General features: G+C 34.7%; 1 protein-coding gene across 1 annotated transcript; it reads right to left on the bottom strand.

The window, feature by feature from the left end:
- Positions 1–7: 7 nt before the first annotated feature.
- LOC150031222 (valine--tRNA ligase, chloroplastic/mitochondrial 2-like) lies at positions 8–13,345 on the bottom strand. Its single transcript, XM_090309159.1, has 11 exons — positions 13,027–13,345; positions 12,245–12,329; positions 11,089–11,215; positions 8,865–8,948; positions 8,531–8,625; positions 7,970–8,061; positions 4,511–4,564; positions 3,379–3,431; positions 3,220–3,287; positions 1,410–1,485; positions 8–124 (listed from the first exon to the last, which is right to left on the bottom strand). Exons 1-11 carry the CDS (start codon positions 13,172–13,174, stop codon positions 8–10), a joined length of 999 nt encoding a protein of 332 aa, XP_090165285.1. The 5' UTR covers positions 13,175–13,345.
- Positions 13,346–13,590: the final 245 nt, after the last annotated feature.

Raw genomic sequence — 13,590 nt, 5'->3', positions numbered from 1 at the left:
AATTATCTCAAATAGATAAGGTAACTGAGACGAATGTTACCTTGTCAGGGATTATAGGGACATGACGACCATACGTCATTGGAACAATTGCCATCATGCCAACATATTTCGAATAACGGTCGTCCTACAAATACAGTCACCCCACTATAAGGATCAAGAATCAGTTTCATATTAATTAGCAGGAAACGTCAGTGAGGGTGGATATATGGAAGATATTTAAGCAAAACATTACAATTCTTTTAACTCATATGCTAAGCTTCAACTATGTCCATATTTCCTATCATTAGATTGACTCGCCAAACAAAAAATATTTAGACCTTTAGATCATTTTCATTACATACTTAATTGTATATCATGTATAAAGTAACAAAAAGTCTTCCTTACAAAAGAATGAGGCAGATAGAATACATGAAATTGTGAAGAGGAAAGCTTATGGATTAAAACATTTATTTAAATTGGTTTCTTTGCGGTAATAGTAGTTTTTAAATTCTTATTAAAAAAAAAAAATCATCAAAACCGTAGTTTTTAAATTCCATTTTCTTTTCATTTTTTTAAAATATTCATAAGTGTTAAAGTCATCTTGCGTGCACCTTGACTAACAATATATATATATTAGGCCAACTTGTGCGAACCTTGATTATTCTCACCAGACAACCGTCTGAATCTACTACATTTGGTTGCTAAGGAAACTCATATGATAGTAGACCCTAAATAGGTGATCACTATGACTAGAACCCATTTCCTCTAAGCACTTCATCATTTTCATGGCCTTATTGGCCACTAGGACAATTCACGGTCGTCGTTAGTTTTTAAATTCCTAATGTCAGCCTTCTGATAGCCTTCCTTGTTTCATGAAATCATTTATTTAACCACGATAGTACTAGACAAGTTTTATTATAATCATAATTTTATTATCTTTACGTAGGAGTATCTCGTGGTTATCAAGACATCCACAGATTTTAAAATTTTTGTAACAGGTTTTTAATAGGCTAGAAATAACAGGTTAGAAATAATTATTTGATTGATCATTTACTGTTCCTATGGACTTTGAAAACTCAGGAGAGCTCATTAGGTTTATACAATAATTTCCACATCAATACTACATCAAATGGATTCAATAATTTATGGTGGGTGGAATCAACAGAAACATATGGAAGGTCATACAAGTCTAAGATGTAGAATAACACATGTTACTTAGTTAACTAGGTCAAAGTTTTCTCTTAGTCATAACACAGGTAAACAGAAAAGTGAAGTGTATTCTTTCATTTTTTTTCTCAATGAAAATTGTTGTTCATATATATATATATAAATTCCAGATTGCTCAGCAATTCCTCATCCATGGGCTCCTTAAGTATGCATCCGCCATCACCAACCCAAGTTAAACTGTAAATAGTTTAATGCCAGCTTACCTCAGGATGCACTGCTATAGCTACATCACCAAACAAGGTTTCAGGACGAGTTGTTGCTACTGTCAAGTAATCACTCCTGATAAAACATAACTAAAATGTTAGCCACAAAGCATAATCCCTTGCACAGGCTCAGAGAAAGGCATAAGAAGATATGTAATAACAGAACTCTTTTGCTAGGACTTGAATAATGTAGCTAAGACTGCCGGACTAGAATCTTGAACGAAGATAACTTGAGTAACTAGCAAATATTACAAAATTTGTATCTTTTCATAGAACGTCACAGAACGTATTTGCATTGTATATTGCATTTTTTAGAAAGGGAAACTCTAGAAGACTAAAATAAATTGTTTTCTTCCTTCTTTTTTCTTTTTTTCTTTTTTTTCGTTTTTTTTTTTTCCTTAATATGAGAAAATCAGACCTTTCATTGAGAAAAATGAAAATGAGACGATAAAAGTGGCCTATAAAGAGAAAATCCACACCAAAAAGAGCCAACCTCAAACAAAAGGGGGCTTCAATCAAGTAAAGTCCAATAGAGTAATTACAAAAGGCCTTAGAGATCAAAACCTAATTGGATGACATGGAATGGGAGCTATCAAGGGACTACACCTCCTCAAATGTCCTAAAAGTTCTATTGTTCCACTCTAACTAAAAGGCCCTACAAAAGCGCACAAACCTTGACGCGTCACAGAAAATGCTTCTTATCATGAATGGGCAGGTGAAGGAAGAGTTCCTCAATTAGAGAATTACACCCTCTAAGCCAAGCTAGATGAATATAAGAAATTGAAAAAGCATAGAAGCAACTCCTAAAAAGATGGTTGAGATCCTCGACCACCCCTTGCAAAGAATGCAACACTACGACCTTAACAGACCCATCGACTTTCACAAAACATGATCCAAAGCAAGGAAAGGGTTGAGTAGAGGTGGGACTCGAGAGAGGGTTCAGTTAAAGACTCCACACAAATATTTAACCTTCTTCAAAATTTTGACCCCATAGCGAGGAAAAGATGAAGGAACAAGGCAGGAGAGAGTTCACCAGGCAACAAAAGAAGGAACTACAAGAAAACCCATTGATAAGACTAAGACCCCAAAGCTGAGTTTACAAGAAAACGGGACACCAAGAGAAAAAGAGGGGCACTACCCAAAAAACGGGAGGACTCCCTTCTTTTTCCTTTTACAAATATGAGAGCATCCAGGCAGATGAGAGTACCATGAAAGTACATATTTCTTCCATCCTCAGCAATTATTTGATGTGATAATATTTCCTCCATATAGTAGGAACATAAACCAGTTTTTCAAGGGTTTGACTCATTGTAATCCAAGCACTAGTCTCTTTTCATTAAATCAGTGAAAAGTTTTGTTTGCTTTAAAAAAAAAAAAAAAAATTAAAGTTAAGCTGTTGACTGCATTCATGATAATAATATTTGTACACCGAGTAGCAAGTACCACTTTCACAAGACATGCAAATTTTCAAGGATGGGGATAACTCGTTTCTGAGTTATATATATTTGTTTTGGAAATTTCAAATAAACAAATTGTAAATTGGATGAATATGAATTAGATTTAGATCCGTTACTGATCTAAAAATTTTATTCAAGTCGTTCAATTTCTTCATAGGAGAACAAATGGGAAGATCCATTTGAGTGCATTAAACCAGTGCTGTAATGCATTTGAAAGTAAAGGAACAGCGGAATTCTTGCTTAATTACCACAGTTAAAAACTATGGATACTGATTTAGGTTATCAATTCTAATAATACGAATGAAATTGGACATTTTAAGGCAATCATTAAAGAAATGTGTTCTCACAGCTACCTTGAACCTCCAGCCACTCGATATTTAATATGATAGAGAGTACCAGCTTCTTCAGAGTACTCTACTTCCTAAGCAAAGAAGTTACGATTCATGTCAGAAGGTAAAAAATGAGAAAAAAAAAATAGGAGAACTAATTCTGCCAATAAACTAGAGATTTACCAGGTCAGAAACAGCAGTTTGCAAATTCGGAGACCAGTTTACCATGTAAGAACCTGAGGAAGGATAAATAAATAAATCCAGTAATCGGCTAGGTATCTAGACATCTTCGATTTAAAAGAAATTCATGCATGATTTTCAATTTTGATAAAGGAATTCATTATACAGGATGCTTCTTTAAACAAACTAAAATATCAGGGAAACTAAATATAGGAAGATGAATTTATCCTCTAATTGCTCTCATAAAAAATTTACGGCGGAAGTGTTTGAAGATGGCACCTCAAACAATGGCAAAAAATGAAGAACGCACATTTTTTTTTTTGTTGATACATGGAACACATAATATAGTCAGCCAAACAAGTTAAAAAAAGATCTCCGGTTGGTCGAGATAGTATAGGAAGATAAATTACAAAAAGAATTTAGATTTAAGATACCAAGAAGAAGATAAAAACACAATCAATCAAATCTCAGACTTGGTTTAGGTTCCTCCTTTCTTCACTATTCCAAATCCTTCTATAAAGTAACCATTCTAAAACTTTTATGATATGATTCACTGCCCTTTAAACAGGCTGTAATCGATGGGAATAAGTGGCATTAATTAGAGAAAACTGAGTAAGTATTAAATTTAAAACTAAGGTAATGGCTAAAAGATACCAGAACGATTATAATAACAAGTTAATTTACCCAGTAACATAATTAGAAGAACTGGGCTCAAGTTTAACGGTCTGATTTAACAGAAGTGAGGCAGGTTTAGGGGTCCGTTTACATATGGCATTGGAATTCAATGAAAATTTAATGACTAAGCTCAGGGATCAAAATGGAATATAGATTTTTTTTAATATCAAAATGGAATATAGATAAAAGTAAAAGTTCAGATATGAATATTAAGGTTTCAAAAGCTTGGGAGTAAAAATGGAAGAACAAGCAAAAGTCCAAGACCAAAATATAATAAAGCCCACAAATTACTCTAAAAGATCTGTGAATATTCATTAATAACGATCAAATTTGGAACTGGATAAATCAACATCTTCTGCATTATATAAGAATTAGGATACACAACGAAGATCAGATGGCAGCATCTTCTACATTATATGAAACAAAGGACAAAGAGGTCCTTCAAGAATCAGTATTCTACCTTGATAGATCAAGCCTCTCTCGTGAAGCCGAACAAATGCCTCAATAACGGCTCCTAAACATTCAAAAGCATGTATCAGCAAGTGTGGAAATTGCTTTCAAGCCAACTGACCATGGTAAGAAACTACTTTAAATAGACTTGGAACATATTTATTTATTTTTCTAAAAGAACGTCTGATTAAAAAAAGAATTAGACAAAAGGAATAGACTTGGAAAATGCATTTAAATTGACTTGATTTTTATAGACATTATACTCGAAACAAAATTTTGCAAAAAGGGCTTCGCTTAGAATGAAAAAGTAGTAATAAGATCAATGGTATGCTCCACCTTCTGAAAATCTTTAAATAAATATGGTCTCTGTCTCCAATTTATGTATTTATTTTTTCTTTTTTTTCTAATAAGAAACAGAGATGCATTAAACCAAGAAAGAAAGGAACAGCCTAAGGGCGGGGGGTTGACCTCCCCCCCCCCACAAAAACGAAATCAAACAAGAAGAGTCCTCCAATTGTTTAAAATCATAAGGATGCTATAATTACAAAAGAATTTAGTGTAATTTGTATACCATCAAGAGGCCGTGTTCTGAACCTGGGCCCAAAAAGAGTAAAAAAGAGGTAAACTTATTATCAAACAACCTACTATTCCGCTCATTCCACAAATACCACAAAAGCGCGCGGATTGCACATTGCCAAAGAATTTTGTGCCCACCATTCAGGCCATCGATAAACCAATCATCAATCTACTTAGGAAGGCAACTAAGCACCCCGAACGTGGCAAGAAACAATTCCAACCTCTAGACGCAAAATCATAGTGTAAAACAGATGGTCCATACACTCCATCTCTTTAAGACAAAGAAGACTGATGGAAGGAGAGAGGGACCAATTAGGGAACTTCCTCTGAACCTTATCATACGAGTATTTAGACTTCAATAGGCAAGGGACCAAAGGAAGATCTTCACCTTTTTAGGAATTTTTAATTTCCAAGTAAGGTTGACCAAAGGCAATTTAGTTTCCGAGACACCCATAGTCATTTTGAGGAAGGTGGCGTTGGTAGAGAAGCTGCCCGAGGCTTCCAGATTCCAACGCAAACTGTCCCTAGTATCTCTCACCACCCAATCGGTTAGCAACTGGGCAACAGCAATGGAGCTACCCATCTCTCTGTCAAAAAGTCCTCTTCTTAACCCCAAATCCCACACCTAGTTCAAACTATTCCAACAATCCGCAGTGACAGCATCGTTTTTAGTAGAAATATCATAGATATCGCAATAAAGGGAAGCAAGAGGTTGGGGAATACACCACTTGTCTTCCCAAAACCTGATGTTTCTACCATTTCCCACCACAAGGTCCACAAACTGAAAAAACTGATCTTTTTGTTTCATAATGCCGTTCCAAAGTCTGAACTTCCCTTTGTCTCTCGGCCTCAAGGAACTCCAACCATGGTCATCCATGCTGTAAATAGCTCTAATAACCTTCCTCCAAAGGGCTGTCTCCTCATGGCAGAACCTCCACAGTCATTTCATCAACAAAGCACTGGGCTTCTGACTAAGGGACACAATACCAAGCCCACAGTAGATCGTAGGGGCCTTCAGCAAAGAAAAAAAAATAACACGGTAAACTGTTAAGAACCGATTGTGCAAGAGTTAACCTCCCTCCTTTAGAAAGGACCAAACCGCGCCATTAATCAATTTTCTTTTTGAACTTCTCTTCAAGAACGTTCCACGCCACCTAAAAGGCATTCCTTCCTCCGAGAGGGAAGCCCAAATAAATAAAAGGGAAGCAATCAACTTTGCAACCCAAAAAATCCGCACTGGCAGCAAAAAGAAGGGCCCAGATTTTATTATCTCTAGAATGGTGTATTTGACGTAAATGAGAGGAAAATATCAATATATCAAAACACCATCTGTCTTCAGCACCTATTTTTTTATTGCAGTTCTTCCAGACGTTGTTGGGGCCATTTGCTTTCCATTTTTAATATTCAGTGAACGTTTTGTGAGGAGTCCAAAGACAATGTTGTTCAGATTTTGATTGGTCTATATTTAAAGCCAAAGTCTCAGTTGTTATGGTCCAACGCAGTTAAAGCAATCCTTGCTGCAATTTGGTTTGAAAAAATCAGTCTTCCAAGATAAATCACTTGCATGGCGGATCGTTTTGAAATTGCTATTATTAATGCTTCTTTCTGGTGCTCTTTCCAAGTTTTTTGCAGAATTTTCCATTCAAGATTTATGCCTAAATTGGAATGCCTTTGTTTTCTCAGCTTATTCTATTTATTGTGATGTTATTATTGTACTTTATTTGTATTTTTACCAGTCATTATTTCCTTGTATTTTGAGCATTTAACCTTTTTCATTTCTTCAATAAAAAGTTTCGTTACTGTTTCAAAAGAAAAAATACTAAGAATTAATCTAACAGCCTTTGGTTCCCCCACATAGGCTTTTCTTTTATACTTCTTTATCTTTTTGCTAACTTTGTTCTTAGCTAATTTTTTTTTTTCTAAAAGGAAACAAGACTTAAAACTATTAATTGATAAAATGAAAAAAGACTAATGCTCAACATATATAAATACCAAAGGAAGAAAAGAAAAGAATACCAAGAGAACATCGAAAAAAGGAAAATAAACAACCCAAATATTCCATAAAACATGAATAAAGAATCCTTCAAGAATGGAAAAGCGTGCAACATGATGAGGCGAGATGAGCCAACTTCAAACGAGCAAAACTTATGAGATCATAAGAAAAGTCCCAGAAACTAAAAACAAGGCCTGTCAAACCAAATTACCAAACAAAAAAATTTACAAATTTGGTCCCTATGGTTTCGACATGGTTTCAATTTGGTCCTTTATGATTTTGGCTAAGAAATTTGATTCCTAGGATTTAGTCAAACCTTAAATATTGTCTCTCATATTGTTACCCACACAATTTTTGTACGTGGCAATGAGCTGATATTTTTTATTTGGCTAACTATCTTAGTTGACTATATTAGAAGGAAATAAGTGGATTTTCAGGTGGAAAAGAGTCTGGTTGGGACAATTGGTGAAGTTTAACCAAATCAAAGAGACCAAGTAGAACCTTTTAAAACCATAGAATCAAACTGAAATTTCAAAATCATAGGGACCAAATTGAAACTACAATCAAATCATAGGACCAAAATTGTAATATAATAATCCTTTTCTTTAAACAAAATCCTTGTCGATGATGAGTTAAAAGTTAAAAAAATGTCTAGAAATACAAACACCCATGAGGAGTCAAAGGAAATTAAAAAAGAACATTACGAACCTTCTATCTAAAGAGCATCAAAATTGCATAAAAGCCCCTCTAATTATAGCGAATATCAGTGCAAGATTGAGCCACCACCCAATTGCAATTTGTCAGAAAACATTTCAGCTAACATAACTTACACTCATGCAAACATTAACCCTCTTTTATGTCTATTGCCTACAGAAGAAATGCAATGGAAAACTCTCTTACGACTTAGCTGGTCATCAAGTGTAAAGTGCTCTTTAGTCCAATCACAGGAAGCTCCAAGTCTCTTAATTTGATTAGTGATAGTTCCACCATACCTTAAAAGTTTGAATGGAAAAAAAAAAAAAAAAAAAAAAAAAAAAAAAAAAACATTTTAAATGAATTGTGCTAGAATAAATATGTGAAGAATTAAGATTCATAGAATAAATATTTTGAAATGGTTGCTTTGGATCAACAATGAATGGTAGGAATAAAACAGGATTGTTATTCTTATTCAAGAGCATGAAGCCACACCCACTTTGTAATACCCCAAAAAGGGATCTTCAGCAACTTCACCAGAAAAGTTGTCATTAGAATAAGTTAAATTTGTGCCAAGATTATTATACAGAAGCAGAGAATGGAGATACAAGATTTAGGACCATAATATGCTAAGATAATATTTTCAAAATTTACAAAGCTATGAATTATCTTGATAGGCATGGATACTAATCACCATTATTTTTCATAGAAGCAAGCGAACTTCAAGACCAAAATAAATAACTAAGTAAATTGTGTAAGATTGTATACTTCTCTTTCCATTCCCAAACTCGCTTTGTAAATTCATCTCTACCCAATTCAACCCTTTTTATTCCTTCAGACGCAAGCATTCTTTCAACAACCAACTGCAAAGAAAGGCAAGAGAATGTGCCTCCAGATCAAACTTAAATTCAAACAATGGAAATTAGGAAAATGAAATATATTCTGTCACTAACTTAGACAGGCATCCATACAAAATAAGGAGAAATTCCTCCTTCATTGAAGAGTGAAATTATTTAAATATTTTGGCTTGTGTTATGTGTTTATGAGATACTGGCGAATGAAAATAGAGATAGCAGTCCACTGACTCACTTTAGAGACAAACCTGTGTGGCAATACCTGCATGATCAGTTCCGGGAAGCCAGAGTGTTGGTCTTCCCTTCATACGGTTGTATCTAACCATAATATCCTGGTCAGGGAAACCAATAGCACTGGTTGAGAGATAACTAAGGCAAAGTAACAAAGACAAAAATGAAAGGCTGCTCAAAAGAATTGACTAAGGGCCATAAGACAAGTAAACAATCATTGTCAGTGAGAATATTATTTCACTGTAATTTTCTGTTAGCATCAGATGTTGGGCATAAACTACTAGGTAAAAGTGATGATGAAAAATAATGTACCATAAGAAAAACTAGGATTGTCTGCCATATCAACTTTATCTTAAATCTGATTTTACTCTTTTGTAAGAAGTGAGGATAATAGGATATTTACAAGCATATAGAGAAAGGAACCAGTTATACTGTCCATCTAAATTCAAACTCAAATAAGCTATACCATAAAATCAGCATTATATAATGAAGAAACACTGATATCAAGGCATCGCTGCATTTCTTTTGAATTTTAAAGTTTCTTACACAGACATTTTTTTAAAAAAAATTCTAGGAGAACTAACAAATATCGTTCACATATCAGTTATAAGTTTTAAACAGCAAATTATAAATTGTTTTATGCAGCTCTACTTTTTTTTAGTTGCGAATTTTTTTTTGAGAAAAAAAAAATGAAATAATACACCGGCATACAAACATAAAGCCCACAAAAGGAATTTAACTACCAAAAGGGACTTCTATGAAGTAAAATAAGACTTGGAGGGTAATTTTAAAAAAAAAAACCTTTTCACCAAAACCCAAGAGAAAGATAGAATCTAACAAGTGACAAAGCATAGATAAAAGATCTCTCCGACCCCCAAAGATTCTACTATTTCTCTCGCCACAAAGATCTCACAAATTAGCTCAAACCTTGACCTCAAAAACATCCCTTTCTCTTGGAAAGGCGAATGGAGAAGAAGCTCCTTGATCTTCTCCCTACAAGAGAGCAGAAAAAAGTAAAGGCCAAATGCCTCAAAGAAACAACTCCAAACAACACTAACAAAATCATATCTCCAAAGGGTATCATTGAGGTCCTCTGCCTCCCTCTTGCAAAGAATACAACACAGTAGCCCAACCAAAATGAACCCTCTAGCCGAGATCCAACCAAGGTATTAACACTTTTGTGCATAACGTGTCACACGAACAACCTAACCTTGCACACTTACGGAAAAATAGAACCACTTGACGAAGGGATTGACTAAACACCGAAGGAAAGAAAGATAAGGAAAGCCTTTAAATAGACAAGCACTCCAAAGGAGAACATCCCCCGACCAAGGCTAAAGTGAAAGTCACCAAGCAATGATAATAGAGCTAGAACATCCACCATTTTTCTATTGGTTAACAGACATCAAAACCATAAGGAAGGTGAAGGCAACTTCTTAAAATGAGAAAGGATCAAAGCCACCGAATCACTCCTCAAAGAACTGATGTAAATAGGAAAACAAGAGCAGAAGGGTCATCTTCCCAACCACTTATTCCCCCAAAAGTAAATCTCTCTCTCATCTCCCACCACATTCAGAACAAACTAAGAAAGAAAGGAAACCTCAACCAAAATGACTTTCTACGGGTTTCTATGTGCCTCCTACCCTCCCAATGGTCCATCCAAAATGGTAAGAGCATACTTGCTTCAATGACCTTGTACCATAAAGTGTTAGATCCTTGATGAACTCGCCAAAGGCATTTGGTTAGCAGGGTCTTGTCTTTCCCCATTGCATTACCCCCGCGCCCCCACACCACCACCACCACAACCACAGGAACTTGAACTTAACAGATTATACGTGAGAATTCAATTGTAAGAAAGCATATCACTGGCATTTAGTATCACAATATGTTAAACTGCCATTTAACTCAAAAGCTTAAGTTGATGAGTTACAGTAAATTTAGTCTTACATCAATATTTTTACACTCCTCGCTTGTGGGAATCAAAGTTTATAGAAGGCCCAACAAGTGAAAATCAATATTAATATGAAAGGAAATGAAATTATAGAGGCTTGAACACAAAAGTCTCCTACTTCAATACCATAACCCTCATCATAAACACAAAAGTTTAGGCTAATGGATTACGGTAAATTTAATCTTATATCAATACTTTAATACAATAAATTGTATTATCACGTAGAGTTAGTTGCAGAAGTAAAATTCATTATCAGATACAGGCTACCGGCTAGCTCTTAGTTTCACAACCTCGAGAGTCACAAACATCGCATGTCCCATGTGCAGCGATCCTGTGACATTGGGAGGTGGCATTGAAATCACAAACGGAATGGTATCTTGATCAAAATGTGGCCTAAAATAACCTTGAGATTCCCACCTAACGACACAAAGAGAAAGCATCAAATAATCATATGTAAGTGAGCAAAATTGTTTTTTCTTCTCACGGTCAGGTGAAACTCAGTAATGAAGATTTAAAAGTGGAGAAGTACGAAGTAAGAGGTACGCATTTACTTTGCCAATAAATAAATGAGGTAAATTCAATTTCGTTTAATTTAGATTAATGGAACAAACAAGAATATGTATTTTACTTAGAACGTTAAAAAAAATAGTGAAACAAATCTAATGGAACAAAGATGTAGAAACTCCACCCTGAGTTAGTCAGTCCTAAGGTATGAGCCAAAATTCATAATCTTTTTGAAGTAAGAAATTATGATATAGAGAAAAACATCTTATCTCAAAAAACCAACAGAACCTCTGGATTAAAATAACCAAGTCCATGCTATTTAGCATCAAGAAATTCATAAATTATTTAATTATCTTCTATAGGTAACCAGAGTGGTTTGCACCCGTAACCTAAAAGTCCATTTGGTTCACTATTGGAATAACTGAAAGTGGTTACCATCTACATAAAGAACATAAATCAAGCCAAGTAAAACCAAAAAGTTTATTAATGCACAACTTAGAGACTAAAATAGTTTTTCCTCATATTTGTATAAAATAAATCATCATAGGGATGAGTAAGGAACAAAAACAACTTTTTTCTTTTTTCCTTCTTCAGTATTCGTGGGTGTATGGGTTAGCTTGCCCACATCTCGACTATTCACTAAATTTCTCCTTACATCGATCACGTTGAAAAGATTAAATTAAATGTTAAGAAGTCAAGCTGGTTCAATTGCAGAAAAAGAAATACCAGTACATTCTTGGAATCTTCAAAGAGCTATCAATTATTGAAATAGTGCACTAACTTCTTTACCACACACATAGATAAAATAAAAATCCATGAAGTAGCAGAAGACAGCAATTTGCCATCAATTAGGCTAAAGCAACACGCCAATAGTATAGGTAACAAAAAGAGAAGTGATCATAGTGTCAAATATTGTGAGATATTTGACATGATATTGATTACCATTTGTATATTCGCTCTTCCGAAGCAAAGTCAAACGTTTTTGCTATCTCTGGAGAAGTAAAAACTCCATTCGCTGATGTGGCAACTGAAAATTCAATGAACAACCGGTGAATATACACATACGCAGATGAATGTGAAACTTCGCCTACCAAGTCTAATTCTAGCCATTGTCTAGAATCAAGATTAAGAAGTCATTCCCACTAATCATAAATAATTATATCCATGACCACCTAGAATCCAACCCAAAAGGAAATTGTTCCTTCTATCCCAGTCAAATGCTTAATCACAATTCTCAAGCAAAACAATAAAACGAAATTGTTTCATTTCCAATGTACGACACTCAGACAAAAGTTGATGAACGCATGAACATCCAATGCCAAACAACAGCATGAAATTCCCAATGAACTTGAACCTTACCCCTAGATGTTAAACCACTGATTGGCTCAAAAGCATGGTAAATTTAATTGTATCAATACTTAGGTTTAAAATTTGCAGAAGATCCAATAAGTGGAAATATTAATCAGAGAGAAAGTTATACAAGAATTCGAGCATATTCTCTTATACCATGTTACATCACCAATTGAACCAAAAAAAACTTAAACTGTTGGACTATAGTAAATTTAACAATATCAACACTTGAAAAAATATATCTTACAAATAAAATTCACCCACTAAAAGCCATAGGGACATAAATTCATGAGAACCCGGAAAAGAAAAAGGGATAGAAACCCATTGTGGTGCTACCCACAAAAGGAACCAAACGCGAGGAGAAGTGAGAGTACCAGCTAATTGTCTCTGCTGTAGACGACGGAAATGGAAGCGGGAGAGGCCAAAAGAAGGCCGGTGCCTGGTAAAGAGTAGGGGATTGAGTCTGCAAGCAGAGGAAGGATGGAGGAGGGAAGGACCAGAGAAGGCCATTTGAAGAAGCATGTGTTGGCGACAGGTTTGTTGTGCTCAGAAATGGTGGGAGTGATATGGAAGTGAAGGAATTGAATTGTAGAGGTTTGGGGTTTAATGGAATGGCTGAGGTTTTTCAGTGCCGGGGAATGGGATTGAGCTATGTGGGTGACCACGACTGATGAGCCAGAATTTCATGTGACCAAATACTGTTTTTTTTAAAAAAAAAATATATTATTATTATTATTTTAAAAATTATTATTATTATTATTATTATTATTTAAAAAATTATTATTATTATTATTATTTTATTTTTTGTAAAAAATCCAAAATTTACCCCTAATCAGTAGGTTGATCAATTCCAAAATTTACCTTCCTCTCAACTTATATATATTAAAAGAATTAAAAACCCTCTAAACCTCTGCTTCGTGTAATGGAAAATTTGTACA

This window comes from Benincasa hispida, unplaced genomic scaffold (genome assembly GCF_027475165.1).
Source record: "Benincasa hispida cultivar pf3 unplaced genomic scaffold, pf3_genome.v1.1 HicScf139, whole genome shotgun sequence".
Classification (NCBI taxonomy): Eukaryota; Viridiplantae; Streptophyta; class Magnoliopsida; order Cucurbitales; family Cucurbitaceae; genus Benincasa; species Benincasa hispida.
Note: the sequence above shows the minus strand (reverse complement) of the source record. Positions and strands in the feature narration are given on the sequence as shown.

Excerpts from the sequence above, each read along its gene's own strand:
- LOC150031222 (XM_090309159.1), bottom strand. The coding sequence starts at position 13,174 with ATGCTTCTTCAAATGGCCTTCTCTGGTCCTTCCCTCCTCCATCCTTCC. Across the intron at positions 8,062-8,530 it reads GTTTGGGAATGGAAAGAGAA|GTATGGTGGAACTATCACTA; the intron begins GTATACAATCTT and ends CAAACTTTTAAG. Across the intron at positions 125-1,409 it reads CTATAGCAGTGCATCCTGAG|GACGACCGTTATTCGAAATA; the intron begins GTAAGCTGGCAT and ends CTGTATTTGTAG.